We start from the raw sequence: 17,969 nt of genomic DNA, 5'->3' as shown, positions 1-17,969 counted from the left end.
CAGTGCCTGTCCAGTTTGGGATAGCTCTGCTGCTGGCTCTGGGGTGCCAGACATGGAGAGCTTGGGATGAGATGTGGATGTTTGAGGTGCTGGTGCAGGGGGAAGGTGGCAAGGCTCAGGCCTCTCTGATCCTGGCTCAGATTTCTCTCTGCCCTTGGGATGGATCCTTAGGGTTCTCACTTTAGGGTCCCATCCATGCTGCGTGGCCCAAGCCTAGTGAGGGCAGTGGCCTCCTGGCACAGTCTCCCTGATGTTCAGGGACTAAAGTCTGCCAGGGTTCCCTGGTGCCTGCAATCCTCTGCCCTGGAGCAACTGGTTCACACACAGCTCCAGCCTGTGGTGCAGCCCCATGGCTCCAGTGGGCACCGGCATGCCTGGGGCTCTGGGGTGATGCTGGTGCTGCAGAGCTCTTGCATGGCCTCCCTCTGCTTTGCCCCACAGCTACCGTATCCTAAATCCAGCAGCCATTCCAGAAGACAAGTTTGTGGACAGCAGGAAGGCCACAGAGAAGCTGCTGAGCTCCCTGGAACTGGACCGTGCACAGTACAAGTTTGGTCACACCAAGGTGAGAGCAGGCAGCTGATCCTTGGGAGGGAGAAATTTCCCCTCCTGTTACTCTCAGTGCCTGTCTCTGCCTGGCCACAGCCCTGCTGTAGGCCTGCACTCTGCAGGCTCTATGTGGCCCTTGGAGGGACTCAGAGGGGCAGAGGAAGATTCAGAGCAGGCTGGGAAGAGAAAGAACAGCTCTGAGCAGGTCACTGCTGCCTGACCTCATCCCACATCATCTTGTCCCTGCTGGGGAGCATGATGTGCTCAGGGCAGGTCTGGTTCCCTGTGCCATGTGTGGGTGCACCTCCATGTTTCCCTGTCAGGCTGTGTTACCCCTGAGCCCTCTGTCCTTCTGCTGGTGACTCCACTCTCTGCCCACAGGTGTTTTTCAAGGCTGGTTTGCTGGGCTTGCTGGAGGAGATGCGAGATGAGCGTCTGGCCAAAGTCCTGACAATGCTCCAGGCCAGGATCCGTGGGTACCTCATGCGTGTGGAGTATCAGAAGATCATCAGCAGGAGGTAGATGGGGGACAAAAGGCAGAACTTTGTGTCTCCTTGTCTCTTCTGCTCGTGTCCATGGGTTTGACCTGTGGGGTTTGCCTGTGGCTGGCAGTGATTGGTCCTGAGGGATGGAGGCAAACCTGGAAGAGGTCTGGCATGGCCCTGGTAGGGAGGATCTAGGTGTGGGGAGCCTCTGGTTTCCACTGGAAGATTCAGAGAGAGGCAGAGTGAGGAGAGCTGAGATCCAGGCCACCCCACCCATCCCAGCAGGGCCAATACAGTGGACAGTGTCCCATTCGTTCACCATTCTGCCATTTGTCCAGCTGGTGGAGAATGGAGCCATATCCAGACCTGCAGAAGCCAGGATGGGACATGGGGAATGTCCACCCCTGATGATGCTGTGCTTGTATTCCCCCAGGGAAGCCCTCTACACCATCCAGTGGAACATCCGTGCCTTCAACGCTGTCAAGAACTGGTCCTGGATGAAGCTGTTCTTCAAGATCAAGCCTTTACTCAAGTCTGCTCAGACTGAGAAGGAAATGTCCAACCTGAAGGAGGAATTCCAGAAGCTGAAGGAGGCTCTGGAGAAGTCTGAGGCTAAGAGGAAGGAGCTGGAAGAGAAGCAAGTCTCCATGATCCAGGAGAAGAACGACCTGGCTCTCCAGCTGCAGGCAGTGAGTGCCTCACCCTCTCTCTGGGGGTGTTAAGACAGGGCAGGATCCATGGGTAGAAGAAGGAGCAGAATATCCTAGAACCCTCCTTCAGCCTCTTGCAGTTCTGAAGCTCCCTCATTGCCACAATCTGTCTGAAACACAACCTAATGAAGTACCATCACATCCTGGGGCTGTCACAGGGATGTGTGATCCCCTGGCTCTAGGAAGGGTGCTCTCCTCACAGGGGAGTGGGAGGGGATTGGAATGTTTGCTTGCCAAATTTTGTGCTGTTTTTCATGGCAGCGTGTCCTCCCTCTGGAAAGATTGAGTTGCTCTTTGGCCCTGGTTAGTGTGGGTGGTTGAACCTTGATGACAGGCAGTGACTGGAGCTGTGTTTTTTGTACACCTGAGCACCTCAGGCTTGCTCTGCCCCTTCCACAAGGAGAAGGCCAGGACAGCAGGGCTGAGAGCAGAGTCCTGGGGCAGAGGCTGAGCGCTAGCTCTCCTGTGCCTCTCCCAGGAGCAAGACAACCTGGCAGATGCAGAGGAACGCTGCGACCTGCTCATCAAGTCCAAGATCCAGCTGGAGGCCAAGGTGAAGGAGCTGATGGAGCGTGTGGAGGATGAAGAGGAGATGACCTCGGAGCTCACCGCCAAGAAACGCAAGCTGGAGGATGAGTGTGCAGAGCTGAAGAAGGACATCGATGACCTGGAGATCACGCTGGCCAAGGTGGAGAAGGAGAAACACGCCACAGAGAACAAGGTAACCAACCTCCCTGCAGGGTCCAGCCTCAGTGCTTGTGGGGACACCAGAGAAACATCTGGGATAAGGCTGCTGGTGTGGGGAAACTGGGGCAGGGCAGAGGGAAAAGGGGGACATGAAAGGGAAAAACCCTCTGTGTCCTGCCTCATTGCCCAGAGGGCTGCAGGTAAATGGTTCTGTGCTGTGGCAAGTGATCTGAGGCATGGAAAACCCACCTGGTGGGGCCAGCCTGGCCAAGGGGAGAGGGGCTGGCTGCTGATGGGGAGCAGAGCTGCTGTTGCCCATGGATGGACTCCTGCCTTTCAAGGGCCAGGCTGCTGGAGTAGCTTTGCACCCCCTTCCTCTGAGAAGATGGTCTCTACTTTTGTCCTCACTGATCCAGGTTAAAAACCTGATTGAGGAGATGGCTGGTCTGGATGAGATCATTGCCAAGCTGACGAAAGAGAAGAAAGCCCTGCAAGAGGCCCATCAGCAGGCCCTGGATGACCTGCAGGCTGAGGAAGACAAGGTCAACACACTGACCAAAGCCAAGGTCAAACTGGAGCAGCAACTGGATGATGTGAGTCACAGGCCAGTGAGAATAAAGCAAGAGAGGTTTGAGTCACATCTCCAGGAGAGCCCAAAGGCTGTCCCTGAGTGGGATCTGGAGAGCGGGATCGTTACCATCCCCCTTTAGTATGGCCAGTTGATGAATAATCCCATTGACAAACTACCCCTGAAACAAGAGGTAGTGTAGAGTACCTCATGGAGAGCAGTCCTGGGCTGAGGGAGTGGGACTGGAGACCTCTGGCTCCCAGGGGATTGGTGAAGTTCCCACACCAGTGGACGTGGGTAAGGGTGGTGCTACAGAAGGTCCTTTCCTTCCCTACCCCACCTCCCTTCATTCTCCAGCTGGAAAGCTCTCTTGAACAAGAAAAGAAGGTCCGCATGGACCTGGAGAGAGCAAAGAGGAAGCTTGAAGGAGACCTCAAGCTGTCACAAGAGTCTGTAATGGATCTGGAGAATGACAAGCAGCAGCTGGACGAGAAGCTCAAGAAGTGAGTGTGTGACACATGCCTGGGCTCTGGGCACCTCTGAATCCCACAGATGTGTGGTCTCTGCAGGGGCGGCTGGGCTGTGGCTCCGGGCACTGCTGTGTGACCAGCCCAGGCACAGGGAGGATTTGGTTTTCCTGGGCACTTTGCAGAGAGGCTGAGGAGCTTGTGACAGGCTCATAGACCTTCCTTTGTCCATGGGGCTGGAGGGGAGGGACCTGCCTGGCAGGATCCAACACACTGCTGGGGCCTCAGCTGCAAGTACAGACTTCAGTCATGTCCCATTCTCGTTGGGGACCTGGAGAACACCTTGGGACCTCAAAGAGAAACCGTCAGAGCCAGTTGTCTGCCAATTTGGCTACTTCAGCCCTTCCTGTGAGCCTTCCATGAGCTGCTGCTTATCTCTGCAGTCCCTTTCCATTGTGGGTTTGTTTGTCCTCTGGCCTGGGTGTAAGAGTGCAGGGAAATTTAGGAGACAGAAGGACCTGTCAGGACAGTGTTTGTCTGATCAGAGGCTCTGTCTTCTGTCTGTACAGAAAAGACTTTGAGATGAGTCAGCTGAACTCAAGGATTGAAGATGGGCAAGTGATGGAGGCCCAGCTGCAGAAGAAGATCAAGGAGGTCCAGGTATGGTGGGAAGAACTTTTCTTACATCCTAGGAGTCCAAAATTTCCATTAGATGTGATGTGCAGGGGAATCTGTATGAGCCAGTCCCTCTCTGAGCACAGGGGCATCTCTGTGGAAAAAGCTGGCATGGGTAGCAGGAGCCAAGCCCTCTGCCAAAACATGGTGGGTTGAAGATTAAAGAACGAGCTATTGAGGTGAACACTATCACCAGCCTGAGGAACAGCTTCCAGGATGTAGTTCTCTGTCCAAAATAAAACCTTTAATCCAGTAATGAAACTCTGAAAATCCATATCTGGGCTTTTTCCTATCAGAGACAGGTCCCCAGAATCATGAAAGTTCCCATGAAAAGAAGCTAATGCCAGCTGGATCCTGATGGCAGGGACAGAGGAGAGCAGGAGCTCCAAACATGCTACCAAGGAGCACCTGCCTCCCGAAACAGCCCAAGACTGGTGGCTTTTTGCCTCCCATCATCATCAGAGATACTGCTCCACTGTGGAGAGCAGAGACACTGGAGCTTCACCCCGAGCTTGGAGTATCTGCCCTTTTCTGTGTGTCCAGGCACGCGTTGAGGAGCTGGAGGAGGAGCTGGAGGCTGAGCGAGCCGCCAGGGCCAAGGTGGAGAAGCAGCGGGCGGAGGTGTCGCGGGAGCTGGAGGAGCTGAGCGAGCGGCTGGAGGAGGCGGGTGGCAGCACGGCCACACAGCTGGAGCTGAACAAGAAGAGGGAGGCGGAGTTCCTGAAGCTGCGGCGGGACCTGGAGGAGGCCACGCTGCAGCACGAGGCCACGGCGGCCGCCCTGCGCAAGAAGCACGCGGACAGCATGGCCGAGCTGGGCGAGCGCATCGACAGCCTGCAGCGCGTCAAGCAGAAGCTGGAGAAGGAGAAGAGCGAGATGAAGATGGAGATTGACGACCTGTCCTCCAACGTTGAGTACATCACCAAGAACAAGGTGGGTCCTGGTTCTCCACGGGGCTGGTTGGTCTCTCCTGTGGACATTAGTGCAGCTGGGTGCAGCGTGACCAGCACAGCCACATCCATTGGATAGTGTCTCTTTGCCGTGGCCAAGTCCTAGTTTGACCCGTAGCTTGTCCCTATGTCGCTACAGGATGCTTTACTTGTCCTAGTCAAGTCTGGAGGCTCTGGGAAGACATTTCCTGGCAGGCTTGACTGCAGAGAGCCACTGTTAGCTTAGCAGCGAGCTCTGGCAGGCTCCTGCTCTCTGCCTTGTGTGCCCGTAGGATCCACGGAGCAGGGCAGGGTATCCCAGCGTGGGACACTGGTGCTCTGTAGCCAGAGCTGAGCTCAGCCAGGCTGTGCTTGGTGCCTGCAGGCCAATGCTGAGAAGCTGTGCCGCACCTACGAGGACCAGCTGAACGAGGCCAAGGCCAAAGTGGACGAGCTGCAGCGACAGCTGACGGACGTGAACGCCCAGCGGGGCCGGCTGCAGACCGAGAACGGTGCGTGGGGCACAAGCCAGGGGCACCCGGCTGCCTCAGGAGTGCTCTGACTCCGGGTGTGTGGCTGGGGAGTGGGGTTCAGCCAGGCAGGCTGTCCTCCTCCTCCCATGGAGGGAAAAACTAGTTGTGCCTCAGGAGGGATTCCTCACTGGCATCCTTTGCCTTTAACTGGTTGCACCTCTGCCCATGGCCCAGCTTGCCCTGGTTGGGGGACAGCTGGGACAGCTGGAGGCCACAGGCTCTGGGAGAGTGTGGGCTAGTGCAGATTGCATCCCTTGAGCCCTGAAGTAGCAGTTTTGGCTGTGTTTGAACCCAGGGGAGCTTACTCGGCTGCTGGAGGAGAAGGAGTCCTTCATCAACCAGCTGAGCCGTGGCAAGGTCTCGTTCACACAGAGCATTGAGGAACTCAAGAGGCAGCTGGAGGAAGAGACCAAGGTGAGGTTTCAGGGCATGGCTGGTCTCTGAGGGCCACTGTATCAGTGCCCCTTGGACTGGGGAGGTGGGACATACCCTGCACACAGGACAGCTCTTCACCTGGAACAGAAGTTCCCTGCTGCTGCTCCCAGTCCTGGTGCCATGGCCTGTGTCCTGGAGCCTGGGGTCAGCTGCTGCTCTCTCTTCCTCAGAGCAAGAATGCCCTGGCCCATGCTCTGCAAGCCTCCCGGCACGACTGTGACCTGCTGCGGGAGCAGTACGAGGAGGAGGTGGAGACCAAGAGTGAGCTCCAGAGGACCTTGTCCAAAGCCAATGCCGAGGTGGCCCAGTGGAGAACCAAGTACGAGACTGATGCCATCCAGAGGACTGAGGAGCTGGAGGAAGCCAAGTAAGTCCCATGGCACAAGTCGGTTCCTTGTAGGTGGCAACGTTCAGTTTAGCAATGGGGCTCTTCCAGACCTGGGGTGACCCGCACACTGCTGCCTGGATCAGAGGCTGTGGGGCGGGATGGCACCAGGGCAGGGAGCGCTCACCCCGGTGCTATTGGCAGGAAGAAGTTGGCCACTCGGCTGCAGGAGGCGGAGGAGGCTGTGGAGGCCGCCCATGCCAAGTGCTCCTCACTGGAGAAGACCAAGCACCGGCTGCAGACCGAGATCGAGGACCTCTCGGTGGACCTGGAACGCGCCAACTCGGCCTGCGCTGCCCTGGACAAGAAGCAGCGCAACTTTGACAGGATCCTGGCTGAGTGGAAGCAGAAGTACGAGGAGACCCAGGTGGAGCTGGAGGCGTCGCAGAAGGAGTCACGCAGCCTGAGCACGGAGCTCTTCAAGCTCAAGAACGCCTACGAGGAGTCCCTGGACAACCTGGAGACCCTTAAGAGGGAGAACAAGAACCTGCAGGGTAGGACTGGGCTCAAGCACTCCCCTGGGGCTCTGCCCAGGCTCCTGCTCCTGCTCTGTCCTCAGACATGTGGGATTGGGTCTCTTGTTGGCCAGGAGAGGCCTTGCTGCTCAGCCCATCCACTGGAGGGTTGCAGCAGCCCTGCTGGGATGCCAGCGTGTGTTCTGCCCTCATGCTGGGCACACTCTGGGACGACAGACAGCTCCTGTCCCCAGATGGCTGCTGTTCCCAAATGGTGCTGCCAAGTGCCATGACGCTGCCTTGGGGGTGTTGCTGTTGGACAAACGTGTCTCCTTAATGCCTCTACTGTGCTCTCTCTCAGACTGCAGAAATGTTCCCAACCACAGCCTTGGCTGCTCTTTGAGGGTCTGAGGGACATCAGCTGAGCCTGGGCAGGGGGATGGGGACATCACTTGCACAGAGCTGATTCCACAAACTCCTTCCTGACCAAACTCCTTCTGTCCCTGGCAGAGGAAATTGCTGATTTGACTGACCAGATCAGTCTGGGTGGCAAAACCATCCATGAGCTGGAGAAAGTGAAGAAAGTGCTTGAGAGCGAGAAGAGCGATATCCAAGCAGCTCTGGAGGAGGCTGAGGTGAGTCCTTGTTTCTCATATGTTTCTGCTGCCCCCTGGAGCCACTGGCCCATTCTTGGTTGTATGCTGCTGGGGGCTGACCGTCCTGAGTCAGGCTGTGACCCCTGGGAATCCCATTCATGGGGGTCCCACAACCACTGCAGGCACTGGGGTGGCTCCACCTGCTCTGCCCCCCATAGCAAATGGGCTGGGGGACAAAGCCAGGGGTGGTGGGTGGCCGGGGGGAGTCCCCTTCCCAGGAATCACCTTCCCATGGCTGAACTGTCTCTAGGGAGCTCTGGAGCACGAGGAGAGCAAGACCCTGCGCATCCAGCTGGAGCTGAACCAGATCAAGGCTGAGATGGACAGGAAGCTGGCGGAGAAGGACGAGGAGTTTGAGAACCTGAGGTGTGTGGGGTGAGGGGACAGGTTGGGATGTCGCTGCAGGGACAGAGCTGGCACTGTGTCCCTAGCAGGGCTGCCCCAGGGTGTCCCCAGGGGATGTGGCTGATGCGTGACCTCTCCTGCAGGCGCAACCACCAGCGTGCCATGGACTCCATGCAGGCCTCACTCGACGCAGAGGCCCGGGCCAAGAACGAGGCTGTGCGGCTGAGGAAGAAGATGGAGGGGGACCTGAACGAGATGGAGATCCAGCTGAACCACGCCAACCGCCAGGCTGCCGAGTTCCAGAAGCTGGCCCGCCAGCTCCAGGCCCAGATCAAGGTTGGGACAGACTTGGTGCTGTCCCTGCTGCCAGCCTGGCTCCTGGCTGTCCCCACTGACCCCACACTGCCCCACAGGACCTGCAGATCGAGCTGGATGACACCCAGCGCCACAACGACGACCTGAAGGAGCAGGTGGGTGCCCTGGAGCGCCGCAACAACCTGCTGCTGGCAGAGGTGGAGGAGCTGCGGGCAGCGCTGGAGCAGGCGGAGAGGAGCAGGAAGCTGGCAGAGCAGGAGCTGCTGGAGAGCACCGAGAGGGTCACCCTGCTCCACTCCCAGGTGAGGCACTGCCAAGTCCCATGTCTGCACTGGTGGGACAGCCAGGAGTCTGTCCAGCCGTGGTGAATGACCAGCCCCGGTCACACTGAACCTGCTCTGTGTGCAGAACATGGGTCTGATCAACCAAAAGAAGAAGCTGGAGGCAGATGTCTCCCAGCTGAGCAACGAGGTGGAGGATGCGGTGCAGGAGTGTCGCAACGCCGAGGAGAAGGCGAAGAAGGCCATCACGGATGTAAGAGAGTGATGGGGACGGCTGCGTGGGTCTCACAACATCTCCACTGAGCCCCTGGCCTGGCAGGGCTGCCTGGTCTTGAGGTGATGTCCCCCTGCTCTTGGCCTCGCAGGCTGCCATGATGGCAGAGGAGCTGAAGAAGGAGCAGGACACGAGCGCACACCTGGAGCGCATGAAGAAGAACATGGAGCAGACCATCAAGGACCTGCAGATGCGTCTGGACGAGGCAGAGCAGATTGCTCTCAAGGGGGGCAAGAAGCAGATCCAGAAGCTGGAGGCCAGGGTGAGACAGTAGGGGCAGATCCCTGGATGTGTTCTTCGGGAGCCAACTCCTGGGGCTGCCCCAGTCCCTGTGGCATCAGACTCTGCCCCATCCCTCTGAGGAGAGGTGGTGCCTCTGGGGGACCAGGGGACAGTCCTCAAGGCCCTGCCAGGCTGGGCCCTGCTCAGGATGGTTTTAGCCTCTACTGAGGCTTCTCTGATCTGGGAAAGTGGCTTGGCTTTTGCTGGGCTGGCACTGGTGCTTGGGAGCCAAGTGTTGAACCAGTCTGTGCCCCCCGCAGGTGCGGGAGCTGGAGGGAGAGCTGGATGCGGAGCAGAAGAAGATGGCAGAGGCCCAGAAGGGCATTCGCAAGTACGAGCGCAGGATCAAGGAGCTGAGCTACCAGGTACAGCAGTTCTGGACACGGGTCCAGCCCTGGTCCAGCAGCACCTGGCACACTTCTCTTTGCTTGGCCTCATGTTACCCAAGAACCCACCCACAAAGCCCAGCCCAGCCTGGGCTTCTTCTGTGCTCTGTGTGGGCATTGACGACAACTGCGCAAGCTTCTCCATGTCACAACATCCTCTCCCTGCTCTGGGTCCTTCTGCCCATTTCCTAGAACCTCCTGAGCTGGGTGATGGGACACAAGGGGGGACCAAGGGATGGGTGCTGTGACACTGGGCTGGGTCGGTGGGGCAGGCTGGTGCTGTGTTTGTGAGCTCGCACCACTGGGACACTGATAAAGGTGGAGGTGAGGGGCTGCGGGGGTCTGGCTAAGGGGGCTGGGGCACTTGCAGGCTGAGGAAGACCGGAAGAACCTGGCTCGGATGCAGGACCTGATTGACAAGCTGCAGAGCAAGGTCAAGAGCTACAAGCGCCAGTTTGAGGAGGCGGTAAGTGCCTATCACTGCTCTGGGACAGGGGACAGGGCTGCCCCTCCCTGGCACTGCCTGCCATGGCTGCCAGGGGCCACGACAACAGTGAGGGGAGCTCGGAGCCCCTGTGCCCCATGCACCCTCCCCTCTCCCTACCCAGGAGCAGCAGGCCAACTCCAACCTGGTGAAGTACCGCAAGGTGCAGCACGAGCTGGACGACGCCGAGGAACGCGCCGACATCGCCGAGACCCAGGTCAACAAACTGCGCGCCCGCACCAGGGACGTCGTCATCTCCAAGGTGGGCACTCCTGGATGGGAGCGTGGGGAGGTGGGCACGGCTCCTGCCGGCCCTGGAGCCAGGGGAGTGACCACAGAGCCACAGTCCCACCCGGCTGTGGCACTGCTGCCTCGCCTCCCGCTGATGCTGGGGCTGAAGGGTGGCAGAGTGCTCCCTGCCTCCGGGTCCCTCCTCTCACCAAAGCCCTTTGGGGATTTTTTCCAGCATTAGGAACCCGGCTGCCCTGCCCTGGCCTGTCCTGGCTGCTGCTGTAGGTTGGAGGCAAGTGGCTGCAACAGTCACTGTCAGCTTTGCACTGCATGAATAAAACGTAGATCTGCCAGGACTGGCTCTGTTGTGTGTCACAGGGTAACCAGGGCCTTGGCCTCTGCCCCTGGGGCCTTGGGGAGCATTTTCCACAGGGAGACACAGGCAGGAGAGAAGCTCAGTTCTCTCTCTTCCAGCTCTATGGCCCTGGCTGGGGATGGGTTTTGGGAAAGGAGCCCTTTCCTCATACGTCCCCACCAGAACACATCTCTAACTGCAGGGGACCAGAGCTGAGGCATGAGGAATGACAGAGCTCAGCCACTACTCCTGAGAACATAAAGCCCCCTGATACAGCCCTGGAGGGGGTTATGGCTTTGGCAAAGGCACTGGAAAGAAAAGACACCTCCACTCATTTCTTTAAAATAGATTTCTTTAATAGTTTCCATTTAATATGTTTATTTGCAGTTAGCAAATCTGCATTAATCAGGGCAGCACGAACCTCAGCAATCCATGGGGACAGTGCACACTTCCAGAGGTATTTGTTAGTGCCAGGGCTCCCACCTCCCTCCATCCCAGCCCAGAGCCCATTGGCACCTCCATGGGTCTGGTCCCTCTCCCCATGAGATTGTTGTGGCATCTGGCACGGACAGACATCCCAAAGTAACGTGGCCCCAGTTGGGATTTGCCTGTGACCCTCTGTGCACTGGGGCAGAGCCTTTTCCTAGAGCCCAGCACACTTCCCCCCAGGAGGAGCTGCCAGGGGTTTCTTCCCTGTGCCCTTCTCTGCCCAATCAGCCCAAAAGCAAAGCCCAGCCTGTGCCCCCAGGCCTGGGAGGACCCCCAGAGATGGTGTGGGCTTAGCTCAGCTTCCCCCAGGCCCATGGGCAAGGCCAGAGGCAGCTGGGTCCCCAAACTCTTTAAAACACAGAGGGGAGTGAGACTGCAGGGTTACAGCAGCAATCAGTGGATGCACCAATTAACTACGCTGTGGAAAAGGCATCCCTTAACTTAAAAGCCTTTTAATTTGAAGCATTTATTTAAGTGTACATCTATTACAGTTAAGAAGAAGCAAAGATACACCAAAAACACAAATACCCAAGAACAAAAAAAGTACAGATGAGAAAGAAATGAGCTGAGGGGAGGGAGGGGCAGGGTGGGGGTGACCTAGTGAGGAACAGAGGTGAGTGAAGCTGCCATGGCAAGAAGCTCCCCAGGATACCCTCACCAGAGCAGGATGCAGCTCCCAGGGAGGGACACCAGGATCCCCAGGAGCTCCTGCAAGGCTCCAGCTTTCTGCACAAGCTCAGCAGCTCTGACCACCCTGTGAGCCCACAGCAGGACACTGAGGTGTGGGAGAAGAGAAAGAAGAGGGAGATATTCAGAGACAAGTCCTACTCCTGGGGTTGGAGCCTCCTTCACTCCTCCAGCCCCAGCACAAGGAGCCTCAGGGTGGGTTTCATGCTGCTGGCAACAACGAGACAAAAGGCTGCAGCTCTGGGACATCCTCACCCCCTCAGAGCCTGGACAGAGCTGAAGTCATCTCGTCAAATAAATTAGAAAATGTTAAAAAAATTCAGATGTGTGTTTCAAAACTGGTTTCTTTTAGTTGTAGCTGCAAGACATGTTTCTGACTTAAATGTAGTGGCTTAAGTGTAGTGTATCTCATTCCTGGGTATGGGAATGTGTTGGAGCAACATGGTGTTGGTGAGCAGGCAGGGCACATGCAGGTTTGGCAATCAAGACTGCCACAACCCCATTCCCCCTTTCCAACATATCCTACAAAGTTACTTTCAACCAGGAGTGTTTATTCCCAGCATTAACACATTCTGATTAAAACAGATCCAGGAAAAAAATGACATCTCCAGTAAATATTGCACTTCCAAGATTAATGTGTGTGTTGATATTAAGGGCTGAAAGCAGAGACTGACATAAGACTTCCAGGCATAGCAGGTTAACATCAAGAGCAATGGTCCTGAAAAGGATTTTAAAACCAGGTTAGTTACCCAAGAAGGGACAAGCCGCAAGTTTAAAAAATTATTACATTTTAATGCTAGTGCTCCGTGAAAAAGCCAACCCCTGTTGCAATTCCACCACTGCTGAAATGTCTCTGTGCTCCAGCACTGCGAAACACCTCCAGATAGGAAGGATCTGCAGGAAGGAGAGCAGGAGCAGAGGTTCTCTCCTAATGCACAGATAGATTTAGTACCAAATGATCCAAAAGGCGATGGTAAAGAGGTGACTGGAGCTGGGGCTCTCAGGAATTAAAAGCACACACACGCACACACACTCATGCTCTAACCAACCCCAAAGCCCTGATTCCAAAGCCCAGCGGAAGAGTTAACACCTGCAGGGAGTCCTCGTGGTGGCTTTGAACATGGCTGGTGGTGGCATTCCTGCTCAGATGGGCTCCTTGGACCTCACACTTGGAGGGCAATTGCTGTGCTTTTCAATTTGCTCGTCCTGGCAGCCCTGAGAAAGCCATACCTCAGCCAGCACATACAGAGAAGGAAGAGAACCCTCACGTCAGCAAAACCCCTTCTGCCAGCCCTGCCGGACTGGGAGAGAGGAAAAAAAATAATACAGGCTGGTTTGTGCAGGTGATTACTTTTATCCCAGAACAACTGGAAGATACATCCCTGAATGTGTTGCCCAGAGAGCTGTCCGAGTCTCAGAGGTCAGAGCTGGGGCCAGCAGGGCAGGGGTGGGACGACGCTCCGCAGCTCCGAGCTGCACACACACACTACACAGCGTATCCCTGAAAATCCCCGGGCTGGGAGGGACCCTCCGAGCTGTCTGACAGAAGCTGGAGGCGGGAATTACTCCTCGGAGAAGTCTCTGTCAATGTCCATGTACGCCTCGTCGATGTAGCTGACTATGGCACAGGGGGACGTCCGGTCCAGACTGAGCAGTATCGAAACAGTCTCTTTCCAGTAGGTAAAACTAATACAGGAGCTCTGTGGGCACAGAACCAGGGGGGTCAGTGGAGGCCACAGCAGGGAACACCTCCCAAAGCTGAAAATCACTTCCTGTTCAGCCCGAGCTGCCCAGCCCCACAGTGTGACCGACACTTTGGGTTCCCCACTCTGCCCTCCCTCCCTGGGGCCCAGCAGAAGGGCTGGGTGTTGAACGACTACACCCTCTACAACCAGCTGCCCACTCTCCAGATGCAGACAAAGATTCCCAGTGCCTCTGGCAGCTCCTAAGAGCAGCACAGGGTGACCCCAGCCTGCCTGGGCCAGTATACCCATAATCCCAAACTTCTCCTCTGCTGTCCAGTCCAAACACAAACTGGGTTCCTGTGGTGCCACAGATAAGCCAATGCTGGAAGTAGCTCCCGCTCTGAAGATGGCACAAAAACCAACACAGTCCCTGCTCACAGCCCTCCTGCATTATTCCCTCAAAGCCAAAAGGCCACCCCAGCAGCCCAACACCAGACCACATGTCCTCCATGTAATTGGATAGCTGGTTATTTCTACCCACCAGTGACCCAGGACAAACCAGCTCTGGCACAGAAACCTGCAGGCTGCTCCCTTGGCTTCCAGCAGCTACATCAGATACTCTTCCTGCACTGTTTGCAACACCAGGAAGAGGGAACAGTCTGACTAAGGTGCTAACTACTCTGCAAACTGGATTCTGTCCTGTCTCCCCTTCCCTGGCCATCCTGCCAGCCCTGCATCTCCACCCCACTCAGCACTGGCAGGTCTCACTTCTGTGTGCCAGGGCCAAGACCTCAGGCTCTGTTTCCAGGGAAGCCCAGCACCTGCCTTGTGTGAAAAGCACCACAGAGTTACACTGGGGGCAGAACTTCCTCCCTTCTTTCCCTTCCCAACCTCCCATTTTTGCCAGGGGACTGGCAGGGAGGTGCTGTTGTGATCTACTCCTGCCATGCTATAAGAGGGTCACATACATTTTCTAAGCAGGTGCTGTCTTTATCCTTGTTGAGGTAATGCTGCTGCCAGAATCGCAGGAGACTGTGGAAGTTGTTCAGGATGAAGCCAGGGTATTTTTCCGTGTATTCCATCTGTTGCAAGGTGCGCAGATAAAAAGGAAGTTTTTCTTTCCTTCGGGCCAGCATTAGGATAACTAAACTTGTGTTCAAACAACTGACATTTTCCTGCAAGTAAAAATGACACAGCAAAAAAATATAAATACCAAGATACCTGTTGTATACACATCCCTATAAAACAAGCCTGTGGAAAGCACACAGTGGACGTGTTCCTGCACGCAGCAAGGAAAAAGGGACATGGGTGTCCTCCAGGGAAAGCAGGCTCCTCCCTGCTCCCAGCCCTGCTCACCACTCCAGTCCCAGAAAGGCAACTGCAAGGTCCCTGGCAGCTCTTTACCTGTGTAAGCGTCTGTACATGGATAATATTAATGAGACGGAAGAGGAAGGACATTCTCATGGACATCTGGGACATGTAGGACAAGAGGCGGCACTCGGACAGGACCTCTGCAACTGCAGCAAGAGGAGAAACACGATCACCAGGTGCTGGAGGTTCAGACACGCTCATCCAAGCACCAGGGCAGTAAGAACTGGTGCTCAAACTTTCCAGGTGGCATTTCCTTGTCTAACCCCCAAAGTGTCAAAGCCCAGATTTCAATTAACCATTATCACCACTGAACACCCCCCAGTCCCACCCCATTGCTTCCTGATCACCTTTAGCATCAGACTGATTCTCAAACCGGTCCAGGGACAGCGTGATGCAGCGAACGAGCATGTTTGAGTCCACCAGAGAGCTGTTGATCTGATTTAAAAATATCTGGAACTGAACAGAAACACTTTTTAGTCTTGAATTTAAAAGACTTAAATATATTACTACTCAGGGTCATTACCTTTCTGTTATCTCTAACAAGGTAAGAGGACACATCACTCCCAGCTCTGCCTCACCTCGCCCAAGCCAACACTGGCACTGAGGGCTGACCAAAGATCCCTTAAAAACACTATGGAATGGAAAAATGCCATCCTGGCATCCCTAAAATCTCTTTTGAGGCTATGTCACTCAATTGAAAGTGAGATTTCATACAGTATTTGTTTTGAACAAGGAGGAATTCCTGCAGCTCCATGTTTTCCTACACTGACTTTGTACAAGCAGACAGCGCTAGGGAGGAATACAGTGAGGGAGTCACACAGAATGAGAACTCAACCCAGTCAGAGATCAATAAACAGGAAGCACAGAGGAAATATAAAGACATTCTCTAGAATGTTTGAATTAATTTACTAGAGAAAAAAAATCAACAAAAAATAGATAAATAGATATAGTTTTCTTTTAAATATATTTATACATCCCTCCTCCAAGGTCTACCAGACCTAACAGCAATGACAGAAAAATGACAGTAACAAAAGCAAGAGTATAAGGCCATTCAGAACCTACCCACCAGCTGATATTAAATGTCAAAAGTGCACAAGAGCATGAAACCACTTTGCATAGAGCTGTCCATTGATGTGCAGCTCATTTTAAAGTTAATTACATAAGCCATGGCTTCTTAAAACATCTCTAAGATCAAATAACATAAATATCTATATCTGTTTGCAGTATCAAGTATTTTAAGCCTTATTCACAAAGGAATTCCCACTGCAAGCTCCAGTAAAAGATTTTTTGGAGCTGTCTCAATGTCCACAACTACCACTTAACCACAAATTTGGTGACTTCATAGGAAGTGTTCTGCTACCCTTGAGCCTGACCTTAGATCTGCCTGATCATGGAACAGAACAATGTTTGCTGACCAGCTCAGCACTCACTGTCTCAGGACAGCTGGAGCACTGATGAAAACACTGAGGGACTTTGGCAACTCACCCCTTAACATTTATTGTGCCCCAAGCTCTAAAACCCAAACCCAAACCACACCAAACCCAAAATAATCCAAGTTTTAGTGCTATGTTTGGTTATAAATGGGTGTAATTTGAGCCAGAGGGGGCAGCTTTTACAAATATTTACCTTCTCATCTGTGTTGATGTATTTGTTGAACCTCTTGAATGCATCAATATTGAATTTCATCAGCTCTCCCAGAAGGTCAAAGTAACTCTGAAGCACATCCCGTGACTTGCACTCACTATCAACAATGCAGTACAGAATATGCTGGCAGGGGAGGAAAACATGTTATTGCCACAGCTTAGTCCTAGCCAGCAGCATAACACAGACTCTGATTTAATCAGTACTTAAAGCATTTATCTGCAAGTTCTTGGGTGAGTGAATGCCACAACAGCAAACTGAAGACAACAATTCAGATGAGTCTCCTGTTAAAATGAGTTCCCAGTGATGCAGATTATACAAATGGCCACATGTGGCTGCCACAAGCAGAATTCACAGGTATTTTTTGTAAGTGTTCCCAGTATTTGTCACAGTTACACAGGAATAAGGGCCAGCTTTTCATTTATTATTATTGCTGCATCTATTGTGATTTTTCCAGTAAACTGAGATCCTGACTTATCTCCCTGAGTATTTATTCCCCCACTACTGCAAGGGGGCAGCTTGAGTGGCCTTCATTTCCCTGCTGAGTTTTAAACCCAGCATGATATTTAACACTACATTTTTATCCACTTTTGGTTCACTGCAGATAAATCCTTTTTGATTGCCATGGAGGATGCCTGACATAAACTTCCTTACCTCCAGGAGTCCTCTCTTGAGGAGGAACATCTGGTCTGCATAGGAGGTGGTGCCTCGCAGAAAACTTTCAACCGCCCTTGCTTGCCAAAACCTGAGAAAGAGAAGCAAGGAGGTGTTAGTTTTGAGGCAAGGGAAGTACTTGATCACATCTGCAATTTAAATCCAGTTTTCTGATCTGTTTCATTCCACTCCAAAGCTGGAGTCAGACGTGTTGATCCTGCAGAAAATCACTGGCTGTGATTTCTTCACACCTGCACTACCACCACAGCACAACAAAGCCAGACCTTTCCACAGCCTATTCTCCAACATTCTCAGCTGCTCTAAGCTGGACAAAACCAAATCTACATCCCAGGGGTCTCTAACACCTCATCAGAGGCAAAGTGAACCCACCTGAAGGAGGATTCTGCTGGCTCCTTCTTCATGACCTGAAGCAGTCTGGTCAACAAACCTCTCTTCCCATCACAGACAAGGCTCCTGCAGCAGGTGAGAAATGACAGCTGAGTGGAAGGGCTGGGCAAGCACTGAGCACTGAATCCAGTCACTGCTCCAGAGCTTTTGATGATCAAAATCTCAGTACTTAAGTACACAGTACAAATACTGTGCTAGCTCTACCAGCAGAGGAGTTCTCCTCACTGCCCTTGGTAAATATCTGCAATATCTGCAACATGACTTCCAAATAAGTCCAAAATAAAAACTTTCTTTCAGAATTTTAATGATTTCAGAAATACCAATTCACACCTTGTGTCAATCAAGAGGTAAGAAAAAAAATGCTACATTTGAGCTTAGGAATGAAAGAAACCCCTTTTTTCCCCTCAAAAATGTAAAGGAAAGTCTAAATTCCATTTAGGAGGCAGAGCAGAGTATGGAAAGCTACATGTAGCTATGTGCTACATTAGGCTGTACATAGAGGCTGTACAACTGCAATTTTACTTGTATTAAACAGCACCTTCAGTGG

At 53.9% G+C, this 17,969-nt stretch overlaps 2 protein-coding genes across 5 annotated transcripts in view; one reads left to right on the top strand and one right to left on the bottom strand.

The window, feature by feature from the left end:
- MYH7B (myosin heavy chain 7B) overlaps positions 1-17,969 on the top strand; it is a 93,435-nt gene that overhangs the window by 16,807 nt on the left and 58,659 nt on the right. For 2 of the 3 annotated variants that reach the window (XM_068207479.1, XM_068207477.1), the window contains 21 exons: positions 442-565; positions 931-1,067; positions 1,468-1,723; positions 2,223-2,465; positions 2,848-3,024; positions 3,357-3,502; positions 4,036-4,126; positions 4,685-5,074; positions 5,456-5,582; positions 5,899-6,017; positions 6,209-6,405; positions 6,568-6,917; positions 7,389-7,513; positions 7,785-7,900; positions 8,023-8,215; positions 8,293-8,496; positions 8,603-8,728; positions 8,841-9,011; positions 9,292-9,396; positions 9,788-9,883; positions 10,026-10,185. In XM_068207479.1, the coding sequence (XP_068063580.1) occupies positions 442-565; positions 931-1,067; positions 1,468-1,723; positions 2,223-2,465; positions 2,848-3,024; positions 3,357-3,502; positions 4,036-4,126; positions 4,685-5,074; positions 5,456-5,582; positions 5,899-6,017; positions 6,209-6,405; positions 6,568-6,917; positions 7,389-7,513; positions 7,785-7,900; positions 8,023-8,215; positions 8,293-8,496; positions 8,603-8,728; positions 8,841-9,011; positions 9,292-9,396; positions 9,788-9,883; positions 10,026-10,185 (3,653 nt within the window). Of the gene's footprint in view, positions 1-441; positions 566-930; positions 1,068-1,467; positions 1,724-2,222; positions 2,466-2,847; positions 3,025-3,356; positions 3,503-4,035; positions 4,127-4,684; positions 5,075-5,455; positions 5,583-5,898; positions 6,018-6,208; positions 6,406-6,567; positions 6,918-7,388; positions 7,514-7,784; positions 7,901-8,022; positions 8,216-8,292; positions 8,497-8,602; positions 8,729-8,840; positions 9,012-9,291; positions 9,397-9,787; positions 9,884-10,025; positions 10,186-10,367; positions 12,466-17,969 lie in introns of those variants that run through there. The other variant, XM_068207478.1, reaches the window with a different exon arrangement.
- Positions 12,194-17,969, bottom strand: part of TRPC4AP (transient receptor potential cation channel subfamily C member 4 associated protein) — a 34,267-nt gene continuing 28,491 nt past the window's right edge. For both annotated transcript variants that reach the window (XM_068207480.1, XM_068207481.1), the window contains exons 13-19: positions 17,405-17,488; positions 17,015-17,105; positions 16,346-16,486; positions 15,067-15,175; positions 14,753-14,865; positions 14,317-14,523; positions 12,194-13,363 (exon numbers count right to left, since the gene is read on the bottom strand). In XM_068207480.1, the coding sequence (XP_068063581.1) occupies positions 13,226-13,363; positions 14,317-14,523; positions 14,753-14,865; positions 15,067-15,175; positions 16,346-16,486; positions 17,015-17,105; positions 17,405-17,488 (883 nt within the window). In that variant the 3' untranslated portion in view covers positions 12,194-13,225. The remainder of the gene's footprint in view (positions 13,364-14,316; positions 14,524-14,752; positions 14,866-15,066; positions 15,176-16,345; positions 16,487-17,014; positions 17,106-17,404; positions 17,489-17,969) is intronic.

Source organism: Anomalospiza imberbis, chromosome 17 (assembly GCF_031753505.1).
Source record: "Anomalospiza imberbis isolate Cuckoo-Finch-1a 21T00152 chromosome 17, ASM3175350v1, whole genome shotgun sequence".
Taxonomy (NCBI): domain Eukaryota; kingdom Metazoa; phylum Chordata; class Aves; order Passeriformes; family Viduidae; genus Anomalospiza; species Anomalospiza imberbis.
The sequence above is the reverse complement of the archived record's forward strand: the minus strand, read 5'-3'. Positions and strand labels throughout refer to the sequence as shown.